The sequence below is a fragment of the Nicotiana tabacum genome, chromosome 6, assembly GCF_000715075.1.
Source record: "Nicotiana tabacum cultivar K326 chromosome 6, ASM71507v2, whole genome shotgun sequence".
NCBI classification, from domain to species: Eukaryota; Viridiplantae; Streptophyta; class Magnoliopsida; order Solanales; family Solanaceae; genus Nicotiana; species Nicotiana tabacum.
The window spans coordinates 152,537,296-152,563,970 of record NC_134085.1 but is presented as its reverse complement, the minus strand read 5'-3'; the positions used below and the strand labels follow the sequence as shown (position 1 = coordinate 152,563,970).

At 35.5% G+C, this 26,675-nt stretch overlaps 3 protein-coding genes and 1 non-coding gene across 4 annotated transcripts; 1 reads left to right on the top strand and 3 right to left on the bottom strand.

The window, feature by feature from the left end:
- Positions 1-214: 214 nt before the first annotated feature.
- On the top strand, positions 215-517 carry LOC142182115 (uncharacterized). The gene has a single exon (XM_075256070.1). It carries the CDS (start codon positions 215-217, stop codon positions 515-517), a length of 303 nt encoding a protein of 100 aa, XP_075112171.1.
- Positions 518-9,301: 8,784 nt separating this feature from the next.
- On the bottom strand, positions 9,302-18,263 carry LOC107789343 (D-xylose-proton symporter-like 2). Its single transcript, XM_016611137.2, has 14 exons — positions 17,156-18,263; positions 16,979-17,061; positions 16,269-16,347; positions 15,348-15,407; positions 15,197-15,263; positions 15,000-15,124; positions 14,431-14,532; positions 13,912-14,280; positions 13,779-13,826; positions 13,619-13,681; positions 13,126-13,206; positions 12,439-12,537; positions 11,162-11,299; positions 9,302-9,733 (listed from the first exon to the last, which is right to left on the bottom strand). The coding sequence occupies exons 1-14, from the start codon at positions 17,204-17,206 to the stop codon at positions 9,602-9,604; spliced, it is 1,497 nt and encodes a 498-aa protein (XP_016466623.1). The 5' UTR covers positions 17,207-18,263; the 3' UTR covers positions 9,302-9,601.
- On the bottom strand, positions 18,068-18,263 carry LOC142182435 (U2 spliceosomal RNA). The gene has a single exon (XR_012711264.1). It is a non-coding gene; the product is annotated as a U2 spliceosomal RNA (small nuclear RNA).
- A 1,385-nt stretch (positions 18,264-19,648) lies between these two features.
- On the bottom strand, positions 19,649-26,146 carry LOC107789341 (putative NADH dehydrogenase [ubiquinone] 1 alpha subcomplex subunit 12). The gene is made up of 5 exons (XM_075255646.1): positions 25,848-26,146; positions 24,540-24,566; positions 20,987-21,078; positions 20,132-20,241; positions 19,649-20,061 (listed from the first exon to the last, which is right to left on the bottom strand). Exons 1-5 carry the CDS (start codon positions 25,934-25,936, stop codon positions 19,903-19,905), a joined length of 477 nt encoding a protein of 158 aa, XP_075111747.1. The 5' UTR covers positions 25,937-26,146; the 3' UTR covers positions 19,649-19,902.
- Between the last annotated feature and the right edge of the window lie 529 nt (positions 26,147-26,675).

Here is a 26,675-nt window from a genome sequence, read left to right as displayed (position 1 = left end):
TGATTTCACTAAATAACTGAATATTGTTATTTAAGAAATACTATTACTTCATATAGCTAATGACTTTTCTTAATTAAAATTATATTAGGTGTTGCCATCAACTGAATTCTTACATTTAGTAATTGATGGCTAAACAAGAAATGTGGTGCGCCTACATGAAAGAAACTGCACTTGTGGGAGGTTTCAGCTAGACGATATTCCATGTCCACATGCAATGGCAGTTATACAAAAATTCCATATGGATTCATACAAGTATTGCTCGGATTACTACAGCATAGACTACTTGCTAAAAACATATGAGATACCAGTAAATCCATTGCCTGATGAAACAACGTGGCAAATTCCAGAAGATGTCTCTTCGCAGGTGGTACTGCCACCAAAAGGAAAAATCAAACCAGGAAGACCTAAAAAGAAGAGAGGCATAGGAGGCTGGGAAGGAAATACAGTTACATGTGCACTATGCGGGAGAAAAGGACACAACCAGAGAACATGCCGAAATATTCCAAAGAGAGATTGATATAATGCTTCAATGTTTTTATAGAACTCATATATCGTAGAATCATAGCATTTGAATTGCAAAAAAATAAAATGCATTTCTTGCACTAGACATATATTTGGTATGATGATTCTTTGAGAAATTACTTTTTGGCAACAAATTTATATGGCTACTTGTATTTTCAATAAGAATCTATTTATTTTCTATTTTAGTATATAAAAGTGGGATGCATTTACATCTAGTTGTTGCAGGAAAAAAGATGCTAAAATATATATGTGATACCCAAGTGGTATATCTGTATACCTTATTGGTATATCTGTATATCTTATTAGTATCAAAATATGTGCAGAAATAGAAGGGGTGCTGCAAATGCAACATTTGTACATACTTTGTTAACAAAATGGGCACGTTTTGCAGCTCATGTTTGTATTGAAGTATAACAAATTTGAAGCCATTTACATGCAGTTATTGTACATCATCAGGTACATTAATACAAGGTGATACCCAAATGTTATATTTGTATACCTCGTTGGTATATAGTGGTATTGCACTAATATGGCTAAAACAAAATATGCGCAGAAATACAAATGGTGCACCAGATACAACGTGATACCCAAAATGCGCACGCTTTGCAACTCATGTTAGTACTTACATCTAGTTGCTGAAGGAAACAAGGTGAGTCAAATACAACATGATACCCAAATGGTATATCAGTATACCTGATTGGTATATAGTTCTACTACACTAATACACCATCTATGCTAAAACTACAGATGAACATTAAAGCTTAGACCATCATCACATTCGAAAGCAGATCATTTAACTTCTGTCACAACTACTTTGTATGTTGTTGGAAGTGTTCGCTTCATCTGCCCCTAATTTTCACTTGCAGAATCCATTAAACCTTACCCTCTGGCAAAGGAATGGACCTCAGCATCCTAATAAACCAACAACTTTATGGAAGAAGCCTAAGAAAAGCCTAATAAAACAAGCTGAAATCAGAAACAAAATCAGCAAATTTTCAGCATCAAGAGACATAGCTAAACTGATAACCCCCATGTACTTGAAGAAATCTATACCACATATTCTGAACCAGAATAATTAAATATGATAAAAGAAACATTAGCAGCTGGAAATATTTTATAAAGGCACAAGTTTCCTACAGTCTTGAATCAACAGAAGATCATTTACTACTAATAATACCATACTTCACCAAAAACTATTAAAATCCTGCAAAGTTTTCATGATATGATTAACTAAAACCAAAAAGATACCTATACTACTTCTTGCGTTTCTTTCCACGAGTCTTTTTAGGTGCTACTAGAGCCTCAGATTCACTTGATTCGTCATGCAACTGCTTGTTCCTCCCATAATGCCACAACAGTATACCAAACCTAGCTCGAAGACCATCCACATCAAAATTGGCAACAGGGATTGGAAGATCTTCAATAATATAATCAGCAAAGCAAGCAACATATACTCCACAATCCCTGAAATAAAATAAATGAATAGACTATAAAAATCAATTAGAAGTGAAAATGTTAATATGAATAAGGAAAACAAAGTAAAAAAAGTAACTATTCTTACGAATTTTGCTGTGTTGGCAGCTTTGTAATCAGTTCAATCTCAAAAGGATCAGTCAACTTCTTTCCCATGTGCAGACCATTTTTTACTACAATGTCACTTCTTTGGTTATAAAATTCAATACTAACTAGAAATAGGGGGATCAACACAGCATAAGCCTCTGCCACTTTTTGAATAGCTTTTTTGTGCTTTTGACTACGTAGCGAGTCATATACGTAAAAACATCTCTTGTGGAATGACACACACCCCAATATCCAATGCCAAATTTCTGCCAAATTAATTGGAAAAATGACATGATCAACCTGGTGCCATGGAGTGTTGCAATGCATCCTAAATCCTTTCATGTACTCCATGATATCGTCTGATCTATCAATCAAATGATCTTGTTTCCCACCTTTTACAAATTCTGTGAAAACCCTTTGAATGATATTATTAAAAAGAGTATCTGTAGTTGTGACTTTGATTGGCATATTAATTCCATATTTCGCCTTCTTCCTAAGATAGTAGAATATAATATTCAAGTGCTGCAAAAAAAAGAGAGGAAGAAAACATAACTACCACTAACAATATGAATGAACTACTACAACAACAAAAATAAAAAGCAGTATACATACCGAACTAGAGAGCAGCCTGCCAGAATAGTTTAAGGTATGGAAAAACGTCTTATCATCAATCTGTTCAACTTCAAAGTCAAAACAAGGCTCTAGCTTTTGATCACCAGGTAAATACACTTCCCTATTTCGTATAAAAGAAGATATGGATAAGAAATATAACAACAAACATTAAGAAAAATGAAAACAAAAGTACATGGAAACGAATACGCACTCTCCTAATTGCGTGTTTGCTTCAACAAAGTTTGAGAATGCAGTCGTAAGCTTAAAATCAACAATCTCTGAAATGTCATTTATAAATGGAAATCTTCCTTTGATAACCTTCGAGGATCCCCCAACTGCACTAATACCAGATTGCCAGTCATTCCTATACGGCGACTGTTTTATAGCTGCGGGGTGCCTTCTCCGTGCGAAAACTGCAGGAGTAGTTTCAACGTCTGTTTGTATCTGGACAATACTTCTTGATACCGACTGATCAGGTTTAGACTTATTTACAACACGAGTTGTCAGTTCATTTCTAGATTGATTTACATTACGTCTCCCTCCTTGTGTAATGGCAGCAATTAGATCAAGTTGAGAATCAGTATATTAAAAATCAGAATCCAAGTGAAGATCACTCCCGTGTCGACATGGAGCTTAAATTAGAAAATGCTAGTGAATAAATAAATATACAAAGTTAAGAAATTTGGAAAAAAGAATGAAAAGTTATATATAGAAGACATTACCAGAAGGCAAATTCACATTACTGCCACTAACATCCACTTGACCAACACCATCAACCCGACATGTTGAACACATAAAAGCATTATCAGCATCACTACTTAAATAAAAATTAAAAAACTATCAAGAACCTATCATTTACATACTAACTACAGAATTAGTAACATTAACATCGTACCCTGTGGAGCAGTATTAGACTCAATAACAACATCTTCTCGTGTCTGTACAGGGATTCCTGATGGCAGCGAAGCAGGACCCGACTTTTTAACATCATGAGATGACTGCTTCTATGTTGCTTGTTGTGTAATGGCGGTGATTTGATCAATTGCAGATGTAGACAGTTCAAAGTTAGAATCTAAGCCAAAATCATCATTAACTACACCATCACTTGTTGTGACGTTCTTCACATTGACACCAGTGGCACCTCCATCTTGACCAACCCCACCAAAACCAGATACTAAACATATAAAAGTATAAGCAAGAGTACTATTTTCAAAAAACAACAGCAAAAAAAATCAATCAAATCTGTGATTTACATACTAGAAGGCGCTTTGGGCGTGCTATCTCCAAGAACTATAGGATCATTCCCAACGTGGCCACTTTCAAACTGGTCATAATCATTATGCATCTCACGAAAGTCAGGATCATTATCCTGTTGCTTATGCTGAAAATGAGAAACTAACAATTTTAGTATTATGTATATTACAAGAATACTATGTGCACTAAAAGTAAAGAATGGAATAGTATCCTATAAGCATATATTGCATCTTTGAACAATATACTATAGCATTATATTATATAAAAGATCAATACTGCTGAATTTCCCTCTGGTTTCATTGACTGCCTATCAATAGCTGCAAGCACCTCCTCAAACTTGGTCTCTACAAAAAGCTTCAAAGCTTGTAACTCCTTCATTACCTCAGCATTGGTAGGTTGGGAATCACCTCCAATACTTTCATGCATACTTTGTGTCTTTGGTAATTGAGTGCCAAAAACCTGAAAGCTATCGAGCTGACTGTCAGTGCACTCAACTTCAATTTCAAAGTTTAGACCACGCACATCAAATAGTTGCTTCTCATCATCAGTTGGGGTGATGTTCTTTAACTGCAATTATTAAGCATAATAGTTAGAAATAGAAATGATATTATAGTATGGAAAGATAAAAGATCCTTATTACCATATGATACCAATATAGTATACATGTATACCAACAGAGTATATCATTAAACTGGGATATAGTATACATGATACCAATATAGTATACATGTATACCAACAGAGTATATCACTGAACTGGGATATTGCTACAACTGTGACTGAACTACTGTACCAAAACATTAAGAGAGGCAATAAAACTATGAGAAAATTACCTGCTCGCGTTGCAAGCTACACATTTGCAAAGCAACTCGCTCATTCAGTATTTGACCCATGACTACCCAATTCAAAATTCGTGAAAGTTTGTTTCCAAGATGATCAGCAAAGTGACCATCCAAACTTGGGCAACATTCATACAACCAAGTCTGTAAAGCCAACGGAAAGCCACCGAGTCTATAAAAAGAAGGCTTATCTTGAAACTTGTTGGAACACGAGTCAATTGTAGCTTTATAAACATCTATACCTCAGGGATAATTACTAAAATCACCGCACTCAACCAAGTCAATGTAAGACCGTGAAATAACCTTTGTTTTAAGTTGAGAAGTAAGAAGTTGTTCACAAAATAAAGAATTGCTATCTTCAACGCATCATCATCTGTTTCCCATTTCTTCTTCTTAAAACAGTCTGCTAGTTGGGCAAATGTCACGGATGCAGTCCCAAAATATTTTGAAATCAACCTATCTCTGCTATGCTCTTTATACTTGTATCACCCTTATATTTCAACCCAGTAACAAGTGCAAATTCACCCAAGCCAAAGTGCAACCTAGAATCATTCACTACAAACCACATCTCATTTTTCACCTCATGATGTACTTCTCTAATAAGCAAATAGTGCATAACCCAAATCTGCACAATAACTGGTGGCAAATCCAAAAAATAGCCAAAGCATATTTTCTTAAACAGTCGAAGTTGCCTCTTTGATAAATTTGCTTTCAATTGATGAATATCATGGCAGTTGGTATCCCAATCAACCTTTGGTTTATAATCTAAGTCCATAGGCACAAGGAAATCTCAACACTGCAAAACATGTTCATATAGGATAATTTCAGAAATAGAATTCACTTAAAATGCAACTAAACCAACTAAAAATATTACAACTACCATATGATATCAACACGACATATAAATATACCAGCAGGGTATACAATTCTACTGACTAATTTCCGGCAACTACAAATTTTACTTATAAGGAAACAAAAGAAAAATAGTGTGGGAACAATTTGCAGCAATACTAAGTGACCATCAATGCATAAACTTACTTTAAGTTGTTTCATTTGAAGATGCATATTCAATATTACTAGGGAGGGAAAGCCAAAAGAAACTTAGCTATTAAATCTACAGTATCCGGAAACTATTCTATCAAATACATATTTTAGAGGATGCAAAATACTTTTCATCTTGCATATTCTTGAGATTACTAAGGAAGTAAAAGAATAGCATAAACTCACATCAAATTGCACTACAAGATAGCTAATATTCGACAAGGAACTTATGCTACAGTACCAGTGCTTCTCGCCCATTGACCCCATCCACACAATGCCACTTATAAAGAAAAGCTCATTCCGCACTCGTAACTTACACGGTCTCATTCCTTCCATGCTTCTCTACATCACTGTCAACTGGCTAAATACTAAATCATGTACAAAACCATCTAATGCAAAGCTGAAAATCAGAAATCACACAGAGCAGCTCTGGCTTCAATAAATATGGTTGACTACAACAACTACTGAATCAGTGACCCTTTTTAAACCTCAAACAGAACATTAATTTAATCTGTCTATATTGATTCAAAATCATTGAGAAACTAATAGCAAAGAAAAATATGTCATCCAAAATTAACAAGCTCATTATTGCAAATTAACTGGTCTGTACAATATACTAGAAAAGATCACTCAATTCCTTCACGCTCAAACACAATGTATACAAAATGATATCTTTTACTTCTTCTAAGAAGAATGATAGGCCTAAAATTTTGCTAATATCACAGAAACATAGACATAGAACAGCTCAAATGAACTTCATCCAAAAACTCAAAATTCGTTGGTACTTGATTTTCTCTTAGTTAATCATCTAGTGATGGATTTTGACAGTTATAAACACTATTACGTCGCACTGAACATTGATGAAACGGATAGATGGAATAAACAAATAAATGGAAATTGTAATAAATTTACAAAAGTTCTCTTAAATGTACAGAATGAACTTGAAGAAATAGAATTCAATTAAAATTAACACAACTGACTATAACTATAATTTAATACAAAAGCATAACAGGAAATCAAAAAATAACAATGTACTATACATTAAAAATCTCAAAGATCATAATTGTAAGAAAATTACCTTCTTGGGTGCGATACCAATTTTTTTCTTCTTTAACTGAGAATCATCGCTACAATCAACATCTACTGGTTGAGTCTCTATTTTAGGCACGGATTCACGTCGGCTTCCCCCTAACTCAGAATCCTCAACAACTTTACCTTTTCCCTTATCAGTCACAGGAACACCTCCTATGACTGGTTCAGAATTTATGTCGGGTAATGACAGGTAGGGAGTTTCATCGACTGACGAAACATTAATATTGTTGCCTTTTCCACCCTCTAATTCTACATTTTCAGTTGTGTTTTCAACATGACTACTGCTAGGGTTACGACTAAATAGAGACTGAGAATCAGAAAATAAGGAAAAACTAGGAACAGACATGGCTGAGGCAACGGATTCAGCAGCTACTTGTGTTGAAGAATGATATTGTCCATGGCGCCACCATCTACGCGCACAATGCTTCCGACCCATAGAGAAAACAACAACCCATAGACATTGATTCACAAAAGTACAAAGGAAAACACAAAAATCCTATGATTTTGAAAACCCACTTTCACTAAAATGTACTTTCAGAAGCAAAAATTTCACCCAAAGCAAAAATGTCACCCAAAAATAGGTACTAGACGAAGAGATAGAACGGAATCGAAAAAAAAAATTAAAAACTCGAATGTGGGTGAATTTTGCGTTCTCATCGGTTAGCTATGGAGATTTGGAAACTGTACTCTAGTCTACTTGTTAACTGTTAAAGAACGAAGAAAAGCGTGGGAAGCTTGTGCCGGGTGAAATAGGTGGGCTGGATCGAAGATAAGGAGAGATGGGTAGATTGGGTCGCGTGAAATATGGGGGCCGGGTAAATAAATTGGGCCGACTGGGTAGGCAGGGTAAATAGTTTGGGCATGGGTATTAAAAGGTAAATAGTTTGGACTTAATAGTTATAAAGTGAGATTTTCGCAATAATATACTCCTTGCGTTCCAGTTTAGGTGAATCTATTTTCTTTTTGGGTTGTTCCAAAAAGAATGATCCCTTTCTAAATTTGGAAACAATTTAGCTTAAACTTATAATTTTACCGTTAATGAGAAGTTTTTATAACCACACAAATACTCTGGGACCCTTTTTGACTTGTTTAGGACCACAAATTCCAAAAGTCTTCATTTTTTATTAAACTCAGTGCCCAGTCAAACAGGTTCACATAAATTGAAACGAAGGGAGTAATGAATAGTGATTTTCGATTGGTGATGTTTGGCTAAGCTTATAAGTTGGTCTAGCTTATAAGCACTTTTCGACTTATCTACGCGTTTGATAAAGTTAACAGTGTTTATAAGTCAAAAATAAGCCAAAAGTCATAAGCTGGTCACCCCCATCTATGAAATTTTTAGCTTATAAGCACTTTAAGTTTGACCAAGATTTTTACTATTTTATCCTTAAAATATTCTTTTTTAGAAAAAAACTCTTACATCAATACTCACGGCCTCAAGTATTGTTTCAACCTAAACCCCCACCTCTTCAAGTCTTGAATTCTCATTGACTATTTAAGAGAAGCAAATTCTCTATTCCATTGCATATTTGTATCTATGTGTATGTGCATTAATCTTTGAACTGTATGTAATAAATGAGGACATATCAAAATTTTTGGTGTATTGCTTTCTAAGTGTTGTGGTGATGAAGATAGTGTTTGTTTCTCTTCAAATATTTTGTCCTATTTAGGTTTATTTTTTACTGAGAAATTTTTGTCACTTTATTAATTATTATAACTTATAATTATATGCTTATCATAAAATAAATTATATTTATCATAAAAATTATTTATCTAAGCATAGTTGTATTTAAAATAAAATGACAAATAGAATATTTTGTATTTGAATCGGTCTGGAATCTAAAATTTTGAAGAAATTACGCTCTTATAAGTGTAAACAATTATAAGGTTATTTAAATCATTTTAATCTTATCAACACTTTCTTTTATCAAATACTGCAGCAGCTTATTATCAATTTCAGCACTTGTATCCAAACACGTAACTGCTTATTTATTAAATAAGTATCAGCACCTAATGTTTATCAGCTACATTATATCAGCTAATCCAAACGGGCTCTTAAACTTCTGTATTTTATAGCTTTTGGGTATTAAATTTAGGTAAAACTTAAACGTAATCTGTGATCGAATTAAATTTCTATTAACAAAAATGATAAATGTTTTTAATACAGAAAGACTTCTGTCATTAATCATCATGGCACTCCCTATTGCATATGGTTTGGTCGAAACAATATTTCCCGCAGCTAAAAGCAAATAATAGCCTCTGCGTTTTTTTGACCATTTTAGTTTAGTTCATTAAGTTATTATGATCTCTTTTTAAAATGAAAAATTCACCAATCCAAAATATTCAAGATATAACATCTTATGAATGGTAGATACGACAACGGCAATAGAGAAAAGTACACCGAAACATTCGAGAATATACTTATGCTGAAAGAATGTCCAAAGTGGGGATCAAGATAAACAACACATTAGAACAATATTCTTGCCATATTTCTCTTTTTGTACAAAATAGTGACCCATTATTAATGACAATAATACATTTATGATGCAATACACAACTAGGCTAATCACAAGCCCTCCATTTCGTATACTGGTGTAGGAGCATTTACAAACAACTTGATTGCCCCGGGTACTGTGACAAGGAGACAAATTCAAGTACGGAAATGAACTAGTCCGATCTGTTCTAGAGATATTTGGCCTCAATCTCTTCCAAAGTAAGCCCTTTTGTCTCTGGTATGATGAAGAAGATGAACAGAAGAGATAAAACAGCTATGCCACCAAAGATAAAGAAAACAGTTCCCGCCCCCAGTAAGACCTGCAATTAGGAGTAACAAAAAATATAGTTTCTCAAAGACCTATTTGTTACTGGCTCGTAGTTGATTTTTTTAAATGACATCCATTTCAAAGGCCAAATAATGCCAGACTTAAAAGAAACATATGATGGAACAAGGGTAGAATAGCCTTGAATACTCAATCCACCAGTACCTTGTCAACTTAAGATGGACAGCTAGATGACTTAAACTTGTTTGAACAAATTACATCACCACTTCTAGATGATATAAACTCACCAGTGGGAATTATGTTGTCTCCAAGCAATAAAGAATTTGGGTGCTAGACCAAACTATCTAGTGCAATTATACTTGCGTAGGGGATACCCTACGGTTTTTATCCTTTAACAATCATAAACCATGATTCCTTAAGGTGCTAACTATGTTCTTCTATTGGTCCCTCATACATCTTCAATCTAACAAAGAAAAATAATCCTCTGCTTAATATTAATTCTGATGCACACGATCCGGTTACTGTTACTAAAATCTTAATCTTATCCGGTATCATGATGGACTCGTACATTTAATCACTTATGGTGTTTGTCAGGAGTCATATTAGACTTGTAAGTTAGTGCAGGGACAAATGTAAGAGTTAGAGCTTAACTAGTTTTAAGAACCCCATTTAGTAAATTTTTAGAGATTGAAGAACCTGATTCAGTATTGACTATTGAATTGAAATGTGCCCCCAAAATAGATTCATGTAACCTACCCCTATTAGTTCTGGATTAACGTATGATTGATTAATATATTGTAATCGCTACTCAATTTATGTGTTCTTTTGAGAGAATTTCCAAAATAAAAAAGACAAGTGAAGTCCGAAAGCTCAACCACTAACACAGATTCTAATCAGCAGAAGAAGATGTACTCTGACCATGAGATAGTACCAGAATTAGCACCTAATAGACCCACTATTGTCAAATCATTAACTTAACTATTTAGAATACAATCTGTTAGAACTAGAGGGTGTACAATATCTGCACATTCAAATACATAATAAGCTTGAAGATATTCCAGGATAAAACAAAATATTTTAATCCTATGCATGACAGGCAAAAGAGACGCCTTAATTGCATCTTAAATGGATACTATTAATTCTGTATGATAAAGGAATACAGCATACGACTTTCCAAGAGTACTAATTTCAAGCCTCTGGTTTCACCCTCTATCCTTTTCTTCCCGGATAGAGGGTAAAACCAGATATTTGAAATTGGTACTCTTGGAAAGTCATATGCTATATTCCTTAACACCCTCTATCCTTTTCATCTCTTATCTTATCAAGATTAGGCTTAAAATAATAATTAAAAAAAATCCTCGAACGAATTGACAATAGCATGCCTCACGTTGCTTTTAAGGGAATTCTATAACAGACCATTTAGCAAAAATAACCATTTAGAAAATTAAAGAGTTTTCGGTACCTGAAGAGGAGAAAAAGCAAATGCCACTAGTGCATTTGCACCAAAATTCACAAGAACTGAAATACTCAACCCTCGACCTCTAACGCGCAAGGGAAAGATCTCTGAGATCATCAACCAACCAATTGGACCAAATGATAACTGCAAAAGATGACTTCAAAATGTCAGAGCAATACTTGGTCTAGCTCAAAAAACAAAAGAAGCTGGATAGAGATGTCGTAGAATTTTTTATTTTTTTTGGTGGCTCAAGGAATGTTATAATTAAGACAAAAGAAGAAATGAAAAAAGGCAAGAGGGTCGTTTAGAAAACCATAGGCTATAATATTTTACAAAAAATTCCTAAAACCTAAAAAACACAGAAAATCACAGAAATAACTGCTGATGTTATCTTGGAACTGACAATACACCATAGTAAACTCTTTCATTTTTCCTTTTTATTTGTTTCTTCTCTCAAAAAGTATGTCCAAGACTTCACTTCTTTTGGGAACAATCCAGGAAGTACTACTATTTTAGATTTTCAACCTCTTGCAAATTAGTACCTCAGAAAAGAATGCAAGAAGTCTTACAGACCCTTCGTCCAAATGTTCTTCACTTTTTGGACATGGACATATACATAGCAGATTAATAATAGAAAAGATTTGTCAGAACTTCAATTGATACACAAAAGACTAGCGAGAGAAAGATTCGAGGGAGACTATGATTTTGGCACGAACTCATGGAAACATACTCAACAAAGCCCCAACTTTCCTTCTTTTATTCCTATAACATAATTCTTAGGTAAGCCAATGCTGGATTAAAAATTACTTTCTAGTACCCCAGTGAATAATTTTCAGATGCTTTTTCTTCTACTGATCTATGACCTAATTTCAAGATCTGTGAAACGATGGTGTGTAACAGTCAAAAGGATCTCCTACCTTTTTCCTTTTCATAAGCTCTGCTAGTATAAGATCAATTAAAAGAAGAAGCTTCTCCCAACAAACCGTTTCAATCCCAGTTACCAATAAGATTTGACTATTTTCACGGTCCACTGAATTTTTAAAGTAGCGGACATTCACAATGTCCAAAGAAATAATTTTCATTATACCAGCGGGGTTAAAGATGAGCAAAGGTTGTTGCTTACTCTTCAAAAGATAACACAAATCTACAGTTACTGCAGCTAATAAAATGTGTAAAAAATCATGATGTCATTCGCACTGTATAGCCAAAAGTTGGACTCACTCAAACAAATCTATTGTAGCACTTTCAAGCACAAATATTGAAAGAAATAAAGCTTGAATTACCTGGTAACAGCCAACATACAGTAGCAGGGCAGTAACAGCCACGGCTGGTACATTACCCAGGTAAGTGTAATATGATCCCAAGAGGAAAAGTGATATTGCCTGCAGAGAATACATGATTTGTGGGAGCTTCAGTAAAATTAACATTGATTGTTGTGAAGTTGCTTCTTTGGAAGTAAGTTATCTTAGGTTAAACCTGTCAAATCCACGAAATCATAAACTAATATAATTAATACTCACTCCATTTCAATTTACATGACACTTCTCATTTTGACACGGTCCTGAATGTTTGACAACATTCCATTAATAATATCAAAGCGAAGCGCAGCCCGGTGCACTAAGCTCCTGCTATGCGCGGGGTCCGGGGAAGGGCCGTACCACAAGGGTCTATTGTACGCAACCTTACCCTGCATTTCTTCAAGAGGTTGTTTCCACGGCTCAAACCCGTGACCTCCTGATCACATGGCAACAACTTTACCAGTTACGCCAAGACTCTCCTTCAAATATCATTTAATACAGAGTTTCACTACTCTCTAGAATTCCAATACATTTAAATATATAGTAATGTTTTTCAAACCAGATACCATTAATTTAATACTTTTTACTACCTCTATACACAAGTCAAATTAACATCTAACACTCAGTTGTCCAGTCAAACATATAAAATGAAACAGAGGGTGTAGCACTTACAATCCCAGACACACCTCCAAGAAGCAGAGGCCTCCTCCCAAGCTTATCAACAACTACAACTGCTACTCCAGTCATAATGAGCTGAACATGGTGAGAAAAAAGGAACCGTAGGGTCATTCTAATGCTGTAGCAAAAGTTAACTGAAACTAGCAGCAATATCCCATAAAAGCAAACAGGATAACTAGCACAGAGCCACAGAGGAAGCAAAGCCAAAAGGAAAAGCTAGACTAGTACGACTATTATCATTATTTCTACATCAATGAGTGTTGCTGCATCAACTTTGCAAAGATGTTCTGAACAAACCTCGAATGCAAGTATTTTATCCACTTAACACCACAGGAAGTTGCAAATTGACATTACCAAAAATAATACGTATTACTTAAAACAGTGTCCTTTACCACCTGAGTGGACATCTTGTTTTTTTCATTCTTTTCCAGGTAAGAACAAGGTTAAAAGAGAAAGAGAAAGAAAACGATCTCCCTCAAGAAACCACCTTCAACAGCGCAAGGAAAACCGAAGCTCTTGTAGCATCAGCTGCTGCAGAAAATCCAGCATCCTGTCATTGTATGATAAGTTAGAATGGCGCGAAAAAGAGAAAGTGATATAAGAACAGCATTAGCATTTAGCAACCTTCACCTATTTCGCAAGTGTACCTGAAAAATTTTTGCAGCATAATACAAGACACTTGGTTGCCCAGTTATCTGCCAAGTGGAAAGCAAAAGATGTGAGCACACAGTTAGATCATTGTTAGTGGAATGGTAATGAAGCTATTAGTTATATAGTTACCTGTTGAAACAAGATTAGTCCAGCACCAATTGTTAGGGCTTTCAAGCATTTTCCTTGCAACATTTCACCTATTGTAGCCTCTTTTTCTTCGCTTAGCTGCGAAAGCTCGGACAGAATGTCATCTACTTGACGAGGTGCTGAATCACCAATTGCTGCTCCCCTAAGCTGGCACAAGCAACATATGGCCTTCTCTCTTAAACCCTGCAACTCACCCTTCCCCTGTATAGCACATAGAAGAATCCACCTGGGCGACGAAGGAAGCCACCACATTCCAATTCCCATAATAACTGCTAAAGGGGCACTAACTCCATACATATATCGCCAACCAGCAACAGTTTCTACCAGAAGGCTTCCAACTGTATATCCAACCTACAAATGACAGCTTTCCACACTTGAAAAGAGCCCAGTACAACAAATAATAATACCATGAAATATACTTATAGATCCAAAGTGCAACTTCCTCTACATTAATGGCCGTATAGACCAACCAGAATTTTCAGTCAAGTATGTAGTACTTACTAGCATCCCAAAAACTATGAAGAACTCCTTAAGAGAAATCAGCTGTCCTCGTATCTGGCTTGGAGCCGTTTCAGCAATGTACATGGGAGCAGCATGCATTGCCTACCATGGAACAGAAGGAGAAAATGGAGCAATCAGTTTGCAAGTTGGGTCTTTAAAAAGAAGTAGATTCCCGAAATACTTTTCCGGTTACTACTCCTTAATTCTTGACTTGACCTTGATGGCCTACTGTAATTGTTGCCTCGCCAAATCAAACAGGAAGAAAGGAAGATAAAAGAGTGCATTTCTGTGTTCAGGAGTATAATCAGGAGACAACTCATAAAGAAGAACAATAGAAGGGAGAGGTTCATGTATGTGAAAGCACCAGGTAGAGTTCAGGGAAAGTAGAAAGACACCTCAGAGAATAAAGAAAATGGTAAACAGTAGACAACTTTTAAAGGAGATATAAACAAGTGGAAGGACTCACGTGCCTGAGAATGCACCATCTCAATTCAAAGGTGAAAATATGAAGACCCCTGGTAGAAAAAATAAAATGGAAAGAGAAGGTTAAAGACGTTGCAGTATCTTACCAGTCCAATTCCTACACCATACAGCAGGCGCCCAATTACCATAATAACATAGACAGGAGCAAATGCTGTTACCAGAGCTCCAACAAAATAGAACAAAGCAGACACAATCAACTCCCTTCTTCTCCCTGCAAATTAATTAAGTAGTTTCAGTCACAATTTGAAATGTGACACCAATTGTGATCAATAGAAAAACTAACCAAGCCAGTCAGCAATTTTGAAAGCAACGGCTGAGCCAATTAAAGCACCATACAGTGAGCCACTAGTCTGTGACAATCAGCAAACATAAGATCTTTCCGAAGCTCTGACAGAAGAAGGCACATATGATTTACAAGAAAAGGGAAGACTTACAACGAGACCAAGTTGCACCGAAGACAAGTCATACCAAGAAATTCCACTAAATGTAGCTGACTGCAGAATATAAGCAACATTAACATGTTAAAAGCTGTTTTTTTTAATTAATGAGCCAACTGCAGAATATATCCAAGGTGACCAATTAGAAGCCATAACTTCTATATACCAGAACTAATAACAATAGCGTATGTGACAAGCAAATATTATGAACCGTCAACAGTTGGGTGCATTTAAAAGGATCACCATCAGCATCATTTGATGACTTTTCCAGATTAACTTGAAACTGTAAAAAATATCTATAGCTGTCGTTGAAGAAAAACAAGCAATTCAAGTTGATGCATTTCTATGACTATCAACATCTTTGCATCAGCAAAGACCTTGAGATACACGATGTTCAAAGCCTGATCTAAATTGAAAATAAACTTAAAAAGATATCACAAACTACCATGTGCTGGAAAATAGAAACAGGGTAACCGGCAAAAGTGGAACCAGGATTTTAACGCGACGGGGGCACCTGTATTCTGCTCAACCAGTGCCCCTTAAATGCTTTTATGTTCAGGTTGTCAAGTGATTTAAATTAATCATTTCAAAGTATACACATACACATATACAAGATTTCTGCTGAATTTTACGGGGTTCGGTGACCCCTCAAGTCCCACTCTTGTAACCGGAAAGACAGATAAAAATGTCAAGTTCAGTCTTTTTCCTACTTTCTGGAACCAACGCTGAGACTTCAATCTGTTTCCTACAATATCAGTTCTCTTCTCCTTTTACACTAACTCACTAGAGAAAGGCTCTTATGAACAGTCCTATAACAAATCTTTATTTTATAAAACAGTGTCCTTAGACTTCTTTATTTTTTTTTTCAGTTATAACAAATCACAGGGACTCTTTATTAGGTCAAAGGAAAGAAGATACCTCTATGGAAATTGTAGCAGAGGATGTGGCTCCAATATCATAACCATAAAGCAGTCCTCCAAAAGCAGGAAACAGAAATCTGGAAATCGTTCATCAACTTATCATAATGTATTCAGACGGAAAAGATGAAAAGAATAAGTCTCTCTACTAAGCTAATCAACATAGGACCCAGAAGAGAATAAAGTAATAAGTATTTTTCTATCCTAATTTTCTTTTCCTTCTAATTCTGGAATGCTAAACCTTAGCAACTGGCCGTCGGGCCGTGTACAATTTTCAGTATAATATAACCGAACGCTAACACTTTGAAGCCAGAAATTTTCTTTCTTTTTTCTTCTTAAAACGCATCAGATTTTTTTTTTCATTTGGATCATCTGATTAATTCATATCTGAGAATAAAGACCGATATCTATCTTGCCAACAATATCACAATATGCCGAATTACAGCAAAGGATGACTTAACAAATCCAAATTTTAAAGAGAATGTTCCCTTTTGTATAGATAGTTAAGATACCCTAATAGAGGATTGTTGTTGAGCCAAAATTCATATTATAAGTTATACATATTATTTGAATTACCAAGAAATTGACTAAACAATTCCAGAATCTACTAAAAGCACGCCCCTTACCGGTGCTTTCCAAATGGTGACTACAATGTTTAAATTAAATTTGATGGCTCAGATTACAAAGTGGATTCAATCAGTAGATACTCACGGAAGTATTGCGGAACGTATTGAGTAGTTCTCAGGATGGTGCTCTCCTTTTAGAAGTGGCTCTCGCACGTTGTTAATCTCACCCTACACCAATTCACAATCAAAAAAAAATGCTCAACGCTTTCCCCAAATAACGGATAAAAACATGTTACAGCAAATATACAAAGTATTAAAAGACCTTGTCAGTGAATGAGACAATCGGCTGCTCGGGATCGCTGGCTGTCGCCATTAGAGAAGGCGAATTTGAAGATGTAAGCTCACAGCTTAGAGTATGTGAAGCTAACTGTATTTACTCTTTTTCTTATGTTAGTGGTTTAAATTCTGGAAAAGTTAGGTGAAAGAATTGAGAATATCTAATAGAAATTAGAAAGCAGTACAAGGGAGATGACTAATTTCAAAGGAGCGGCCAATAAGAGAGCAACGTTGCTATTCAACTTAACAGAAAATTGAGAAAATGCATAAAGGTTAATTTAATAGAATAATTACCACATCAAGAAATAATTTCCTTCTTTGTTTACTTCTTCCTCTATTTTTATTATTTTTTTGAAGTTCTTTGTTAAATCCTGAAAATTTGTAAAAAAACAAATCACTAGTGGAGCCTATTATTATTGTTATTTTATTTTATTAAAAACCGACAAATTCTCTAATTCGATAACAAATAGACAGCTATTAGTTCGATAAAGAAATGTAAACATACAGTCAATAATTTTCAAATTGACAGATATTAGTTCAGTAAAGAAATGTACATACCAACAATTAACTACACATAACAACACCCAAAATTACGGTAGCAATTAACACAAATATGTATTTTGAACATCAACTAACTCCCTCTATTTCAATTTATATATTTTTAATTATGTGTTTTGAACATCAATTAACTCCGTCAAATCCCAATTTATGTATTTTCAAAAAGTAATAATTCTTACTTTTTGTGACCTCAAATTCAAAAATATTTATTTAAGTCCATACCTAATTAAAAAGACACATTAAGTCCCCCAAGCTCAGCTAAATTATGTAAATGCCTAACAATGCACAATCATATTGGGCCATTGGGCCACGACAGTTATCTAAAGATTGAACTGATTTGGTGGGGTGCGCCAGGCCCATGCTGTACTGCAACGCATAGGCGACGCGCGAGAGCCCAGATAGCAAGCTACCTTAATAGACTCTCCCCCTTAAACAATTGAGTTAATATCGTGTAGACCGATGGCCCACATATCAGATATTAAACTGATAAGAACAGATACTACACTTGATCTTAGCCAAAAGGCCGAGAAAGGTATGCTTTAGAGCGTCTCTCCTTTGGCTTTTTATATTCCTAGTTTCGGTGTCTCAATAGTTGCTTTGCCGGTGTGGGAACTGAATCAAGGCAACTTTTTATATCCTACTATGTGCAATGCCTGAATTGTCATTGCTCTTTGCACTAATTAACTTTTGTCCTCACCATTGCATTAGGGCTTTCTTTGAACTTGGTATGTCCACAACTAACAAAACTTCTTTTTCACTAATTAAGAGAATTAAAAATGTAATTACAAAAAACCTAAAATATTGTATATGCAACTGAAATACAGCAACAAATAATAACAATAAAAATAATAATAAAATATATCTTCTGGATACTACTTTTTTTATTATTTGGACCGAAAGAAACTGCATTTAACATTATTTGATTATTTCAAAAATACTCAAATGTAGAAATAAAAGTGAGAATAGCCAAAAGATTTAGTTTTGAGTGAAGAAAAATTTCCACACATATTTGCTAAATATTTTGAAACAAAATGGAAGTCATGCATCAAAGTAGAAGGAAAGGTAAAAGTTTTATGACTATTTATAATCTATGCAACTTTGTGCTATAATGTTAAATCAAGACAAGAAGGGATCAAGGCACAACTACTCAAAAGTGAATGTAACTAATTTTTTTTTTTCTTTTTCTCTATATTTGGGAATAAATGGGGTAGCTAATAGCAGTAGCAGCGACGAAGCTGTGCAGGTAATGAGACCCAGCGGCATGCTTGTCCAAAAGAGAGAAGATGATGCTTCTTTTACTGGTACTGATAGGTTTAATGCCACAATTGCAAATTACAATCAAGGTCTCGTATGCTTCTCAAGACTTCAACATCCCTGTTCCATGTGAATTCACTCTCGGTTCCATGGGCTACTTGAAAAAGGTAATCAAAATGTTTCTTTGGATTTAATTGGTGAAAATCATTGTAAGTAAATCTAAAGTCTGAAACCAAGATTGAAAAGTAAATGTAGAGTCTGAAACCTAGACTGATTGAGCACTCTTTTTTTCTGTTGTATATTCAATTTAGTATGTACATGATGAAGGGAGTAAGATGAGAGAGAGCAGCAGCCGAGAGAAATTTTTACAATATTTTTACTATTCGCGCTCTTCTTCTGTGTGTAAAATACGCACGATTGGGAGAAACAGTTGGTGCATACAAAATTGCTCGTGTTTTGGGGTGTGCTGAAGGAATTTGTCTACAAGCTGAGGGGATCAACTATGTATTAAGCCTAAAACATGTGTTATTAAACAACTCTCCGCAGTTACTCAGCACAAAAGGAGTCATAACATTCAGTGCATGCATGGCCACAATCACCATTGGCTCTTCCACCACGTGCCACCATTTTCAGTTTCAATGGGATCACACATCACTGAATAGATTAGTTTCAATAAATAACCATCAGATACTTTAAACCCGTGAAGGTATGAAGTATGCATTACAACATTTAGGATCCAATTCAACACCTAAACACCATATCCAGGATAAGAAAATTTTACAGCAAGTGTATCAACTTGAAATTTGATGGCACACAAGACCATAGGTTCAGTACAAGGGCTTTTTATTAACGAAGCATGGCAGAATATCCATATAACTCTCCAGCTGCTGTAGAAGTTGCTTTTCTTGAAAAAATTGGAACTTATTCCTTCTTAGCGGGTTGCCAAGTTTGGTACCTAGTCCAGTCTCTTTGTCCAGGATTCAAAGCGTGTCCCTTGGAGTGATATATGTATGCATCACCTTCACCAGAGAAGTTCTCCTTGTGCTCAAGTCCGTACCTCTTTGGTTTCAGCAATAGCAGCTGCATGGCATGTACTATAAGAATTCTGAAATGGTGTGGTACGCATCAAAGAGAAGTTGTAAGGACTTACTTCATCTCCGGTGTGATCAGTGATGTAATGGAGCCAGCCATGCCACTCTGCTGGAACTTGTGAAGCATTATAACGATCCTTCTGTGCATACTCCACCCACCGGTGTCTTCCTGTATAATCATGTTACAAAAAAATGTTTACTTAAGCAATCATAAATGCAAAATAAACAAATCACTGAGGTCAAAGGTCTCTCAAATTTGGGTAGAGGAACTATTCCCTGCATATACATGGGGATTAAGGGCGATGAGACTCCAAACCTTTACTCTTAAGGTTATGCAGTTAGTTACTTAAACAAGATTAACATATCTCTAGAATATGAAAATGTATTTTCAAGCTTCCAAAAACCGCCTATAAGAGCATGTTTAACCAGGTAGAAATCTGTTATTTCACACGGTGAAACAAACAAGCCTTAACATCCTCTACCAAGAAAGATCACTAGAATGCACATGCCGAAGCAGATTATTTGAAACGCACTAAGTTCTGTTACCATGAAGTATTGACTGGACAAAGTAGCAACTCTTGCTAGTGGATAATGCAAGCAGGCGGCAAAAACTACTCAGTGAATGAAGTGCAAGAGGTCTTTGCTTTTTTACCTAGAACAAGGGGAATATATAACCATTCTTATATGTGGCTACATAAAGCCTTTCCTCTGATCGCCTTAAGGGAAAAGGGGAGCATAAGATATTACAAAACAAATGACACAACCCTCAACTTTTAAGTGATACTTAAGGGAACCCGTAACCTTGAATATGCATTCTGCAGGCACTCTCATTGAACAAGATAACAACAAGTAGATGTACCAACAAGTAGGCAAACTGATTCAGACATAGGAAAGCAGGAAGCAGCTGTACCAACCATATTGCTCGTCGCCTAGCCTCTCATAGTATTTGTTACCAATTTTATCCACACCAACAAGTGTTGCACCTATGTTGTGGATCTTGGTTTGCCTGAACCAACAAGAAAGAAGAAACAAGAAACCAAAAACAAATACTATCTTTAGTGTGTACACAGACCTTACCTCTCCTTATCAAAAACAAAAAAACAAATACTATCTTAGATGCAAATTTAAGGAATCACTTTAATGAGAAAGAGAGGTGGCAAGGTCTCTCAATATTGTCTCACTGATACCTCACAGAGAAAATATTGTCTTACTCAGAGTCTTAGACATGAACTTTTTTTCTTTTCAGAAAGTTAGTTTTTAAACAACAAAAGAACACAACAAATCATTTCAAATGAACTCTTACACAGGCATGTAATATACCGCTTCGAAAGCATGAAAGCAACAAGATGAAAAAAAAATTAACATTTAAACCAAAGAGGGAAACTAGCCAATTCAAACTTTCAGTCAATTACAAGAATATGAGTTTTGCTGTTCTATGTTGAACATCTAAAGTTACAGCACATTTCTACCAAAGCAAATTTTCTTCAGGGCTTGAAACCTTAGCATCTGCGGAGAAAATTTAAGGTCGAGAAAGAGAGTATTATTATTGCTGGTTATGAAAACAAGAAAAAAATACTTTCCAAGATTTGCACGTACAACACCAAAGGACTTTGTAGGACTTCTTTCATAATAGAGTTAGCTTTCCAGATTTCCTAAAAATATTAACCTCAACAAAGAAGTCAACCCAGACAAGAAGCTGGGAGAAATCAAAAAGTAGACCTGCTTGACATGATCATGACATAAGCAAGCTAAAAATAAAGAATAACGAGAAGTAGTAGTACTAAAAACTCAGACAATAACTACAATGAAGTCATTCCCCTTAAATTTGTCTTGTCTAATAACTTTTAACCAATTAACAGCTCTAACTCCACCACCATTTCATCCAAGAAATGGACCGATTGTCTAATTATTACATACTAAGGACTAAGGAGAGCACCTAGTTCAGCCACACGGACTAAGGAGGGCATCTAGTTCAGCCACCATGGAACTTCAGAATTATCTTTTTTATAACCAAGAAATCCCCAAGGGCCCATAGGCACACAGTTTGAAACTTGATTGATAATGGGCCTGCCCATCTATCATTCTCCACTTAAGTACCAGGTTTTTTCTACGGTAGATTTCAAACTCATGACGTGCGCCTAACCCACACGTCACTTGTTTCGCTCTTACTACAGAACTACAGAAAACTTTCAACAAGTGATGAAAACCAATTAAATGTAGATAATTTCCTATACTTGAAGGACACAATGACCAGTTGGAATGGACAGAATATCAGGAAGGAGCTGAAGAAGAAATGAAAAAAATACCCCATCATGTATATCTTGGACAGTGTGGATAGAGAGAAACCACAGGTGCTTTGAGAATAAGCTTTTATCCTTACCTTTTGTAAAGTTAAATGTCTTCAGCATTTGTACCTTTGGCATAGAAAGGATGTAAACAGAATATATACTGTATTTCCTGGTTTCATTTAGCATGTGAAGTCCATGATTCCATCAAACACTTTTGTATCTATCCAGTACCTACTTGGTACTAAACAGATTAATAAATTTTACTCACTAATCACAAAAGTCTCTTATAATACATTGCGCACTTTGAGACATATGATCTTCAATTGTAGGAGAGCCATGTAAAAACAAGACTTCACCGGTGAAAAGTCTAATTCACTATCAAGACTTCATGTTATTGTGCCTATTAGGCGCAAGCCACCTGGTCTACGTGCAACAACTACAGATACAGTATCAGCAAAAGCCTTGACATCACAATGTTGCAATTACCCTACAGCTCAGCGAAGTAAAAACTTAGGTACTCAAGTACACTTCACATCCTAAAACATCATTTTCTTCCTCAGTTCTACTACAGTCAATCGCTGACCATACTTTGAGGGTTAAAAATTTAAAACTCAACGCATAGTGCCTATTAGGTGCATGTCACCTGGTCTAAGTGCAACCATACTTTAAGGGTTATGCAAAAGCCTTGACATGGTAATCTAGCAATTGCCCTACAGATAGGTAATAACTTATAGGTATTCAAGTAGTAGAGCTATCGCTTTCTTGATTTTACTTTCTTCCTAAGTTCTACTACAGTCAATACTCAATCTCAATCGCCGACTATACTGACTTTTAGGTCCAAGATCGAAAATTTTATGAGACTAGACAGGGAAAAGAGCCAGTAATGCCTCTTTGCCCGTCAAGGTAAGAAGTTTTGTGCATGTAAAAGTATTTGACCGTTGAGTTCCTATTCACCTCAATATAACACGTTGCTGGGGGAAATGAAAACACAGCTACTGCTCATGCATATGAGTGCTAATCTATCCATACACGTAAAAGCCTGGACAAATCTAACTTTAAGGTTTTATTAGTTACTAATAACTCCCCTATCCCTGCCCCCCCCCCCAAAAAAAAATGAAAAATTTAAAGATAATGTAAGCAAATGAACGCAATAAACAACATAAAAAATTAAATTAAACCACACCAAGATTTAAGTGGAAACCCCCACAGAAGGTAAAGCCACAGCCAGAGGAGGAGAAAGTCCAGTATGTCAAAGAGTACTATGGAAGAACTTCGCAACAATAGAGAGAGAATCTAAACTGCTAAACCACCCTATTAATAGCCTGTTTGGCCAAGCTTCTTTTTGGCCAAAAGTGCTTTTTTTGGGCCAAAAGCACTTTTGGCCAAAAATTGAATTGTTTGGCCAAGCTTTTGGAAGGAAAAAAATTGCTTTTGTGGAGAAGCAGAAGCAGTTTTGGAGAAGCAGAAAAAAGTAGCTTCTCTCCAAAAGCACTTTTTTGAGAAGCACTTTTGAGAAAAATACACTTAGAAGCAGTTTTTTAAAGCTTGGCCAAATACTAATTGTTGCTCAGAAGTGCTTTTCAAACTAATTAGCCAAACACAAACTGCTTCTCACCAAAAGTACTTTTGAGAAAAGCACTTTTGAAAAAAAGCGCTTCTCAAAATAAGCTGATTTTTGCAGCTTGGCCAAACGGGCTATAAAGCAGCTAAAGAAATAGGCCAAACAAAGAGGTCACGTCGGCCCATCCCTCCACAACAACCACGAATCTTAAAGGAAAAATCCATGGTCCATATTCCATGCTGTCATCTTTTTAGCTCAAGTCAGCCAGAATTTGGGCAACCAAACAACAAATAAATGGAATGAACGGCTTTTTCAGTTGCTCAACCAATAATCTCTAGTCTAGATGGTAACAAGCACAGCAAACAACACTGTAGGCCACCGAATAGTTTTTCGATACGAGGCCAAAACTCCAACAAGTATTGAACAATATCATAAAGATGAAAAGCCACCCCCCCCCCACACACACACACCCCCCCACCCCCCCACACACACTCTTTACCCTCATTGACAAATGAACGATTCAATTATGCATTCATCATTTCAAGGCTGGTATCCCCACCAAAAGTAGATCAATTTTTTAAAGTACTTCATTAGAAAGAGAGCTAAAAAGGTACTTACAAAAGATTTCCATCAGTAAGACAGTTCCTGGTAAATGCAAAGATGGAAGATATAGTTAGCTAAGAGTTTGAGAGTAATGAATACCACATAAAAACAAGAAACATAAATGTTTTTAACTGGTAACAACGGTGACGGAGCGAAAAGCAAGTAAATTTCCGGATATTATGATAGAAAAGCATTTAAATGAAATGAGCGGTACCAAGAACACATAAAAAGTTAATGCCCCAAAATACTGGAAGTCTACAATCGCTCATAATATCCAATTTACTTCGGTCAATTAAAGGGCAGAGCTAAATAAGTTTAAGCTAGTTAAAATCACAACTGCACCTCAATCCGAAACTGGTTGTATTCACCAAAAATAAAAGCTCCCATAAAAATCAGAAGTTTTCTGGAAATATACTATAATAACTTTATCACATGTCATTATGCACAATAATGACTGACGAATGAAAACACCACAGCATTTTACCAGAATCATATTTTATAATCGTCTTTTCAGACCATTTAAACATTGTACTGGAGCTAAAAGTCACCTCCAGTTCATTATTCGGGCATGGAGGCTAATAATCGTATTCGTCATCACATCCCGCAGTAGAGTCACACTCATCTAGAACTTTAGCCTTCACACTCTTGCCATTAGCACTTACGGTGATATAGTTAAGACACCTATCTCCTCCACTGTACCATCCGGTTGAAAGGATAACGACTGGAGTATCATCAGAGTGGTATTGGTTGTCACATTCTGATGGTTCACCGCCATCTCCACCCTTTTGGAAGCTATTTAGGGTTAAAACAGCCTTTGTGTTGCCGGTCACTGGAGGCGAACATTTATATGTGGTGTACATCTTCCCTTGTTTGCAAAAATTCGAGTCATTTTCGGGGTTCATTGACCTGGAGGTGGCTTTTAGCATCTTTTGGATACAGTTTAACGAAAGTTACCTCATTTAACGGGATTAAAAAATGTTTGGACTTCAGACAATTTAATAGGTTTACTTATTTTATTTCAATGTCATCTTATTGTTCTTGTTAATGCAAATCTAAAAGAAATCATATTCAACAAAATTACAAAATCAAACAATAGAACTATAGAGATTTCAAATCTAAAAAAAGAACTATACTTATTTTACCCTCTAATTCTCAACCTTGAGCTTACACTGGGAAGTTAAATGGAAATAATCAGCACAAATAGTCGATTTTAGATTAAGTTTAGGAAATCAAATCGATAAAGATGCATATCAGACATGCCATGTACCGATTACAACTTGCAAACATCAAAATGAGGTTAGGTGAATAAAAGGCAGAACTAACAGGTATCCTTCTTCGCGGACCTCCCGGAGGAAATTTCCGATGCCCTTTTCCCTGATTGACTTGAAAATGCCCCTCACCACCGACGCCATTCTCTTCTGCTTCGTTCTCTGAATTCTGAAACTCAACAGACACCGCGATTCGCTTGCTGCGATGAAATATTATGGGCCTGTGGGGGAGTCAGTCGGGTTTTCAGATCCGACAGTTTGACCCGCTTTGAATCCGTTTGAAGACGATTCGAGTTTCGAAGTAGTCATTATATTTATCTCTTGAGCAGTGTTGATGTTTAATTTTGTGAAGAGGGAAAACTCTTTATTTCCATCAAATACATAAGTAATAATTTTGACTGTTAGATTAATTGACAATTTTGGAGGAAAAAAATTGATTCAAAAAGAACTCACATTTGAAGGTAGGTTTAATTTTTATTTTATTTTTATCTATTCCTAGAGTTTGGTGTTGTAACAACCCAAAAATCTTTAAAGTAATATTTGTATTATTAATTGACCGTATCTTTATAGTAAAGATATATTTTATTTTGTACGTCCTAAATTAGAATTTGTCGATATTTCAAAATTACTTATTTGTGATTTTAGGATTATTGTTGTGACTTGTTAGTGTACTAGTTTCTTTTTAATATGCTTCATTGCGTGTATTGTGCATATACACCATATACATGTCCCTAATGCAATGTGATATTCCTTGTGTAGGAATTAAATTGTGGTCTCTTTTTCTAATAGAATTAAATTCTAATAGAATTAAATTATGGTCTCTTTTTCTAATAGACCTATAGAAGTCACTCGTGAGGATTCAGATAACTCTTATGCCAAACCT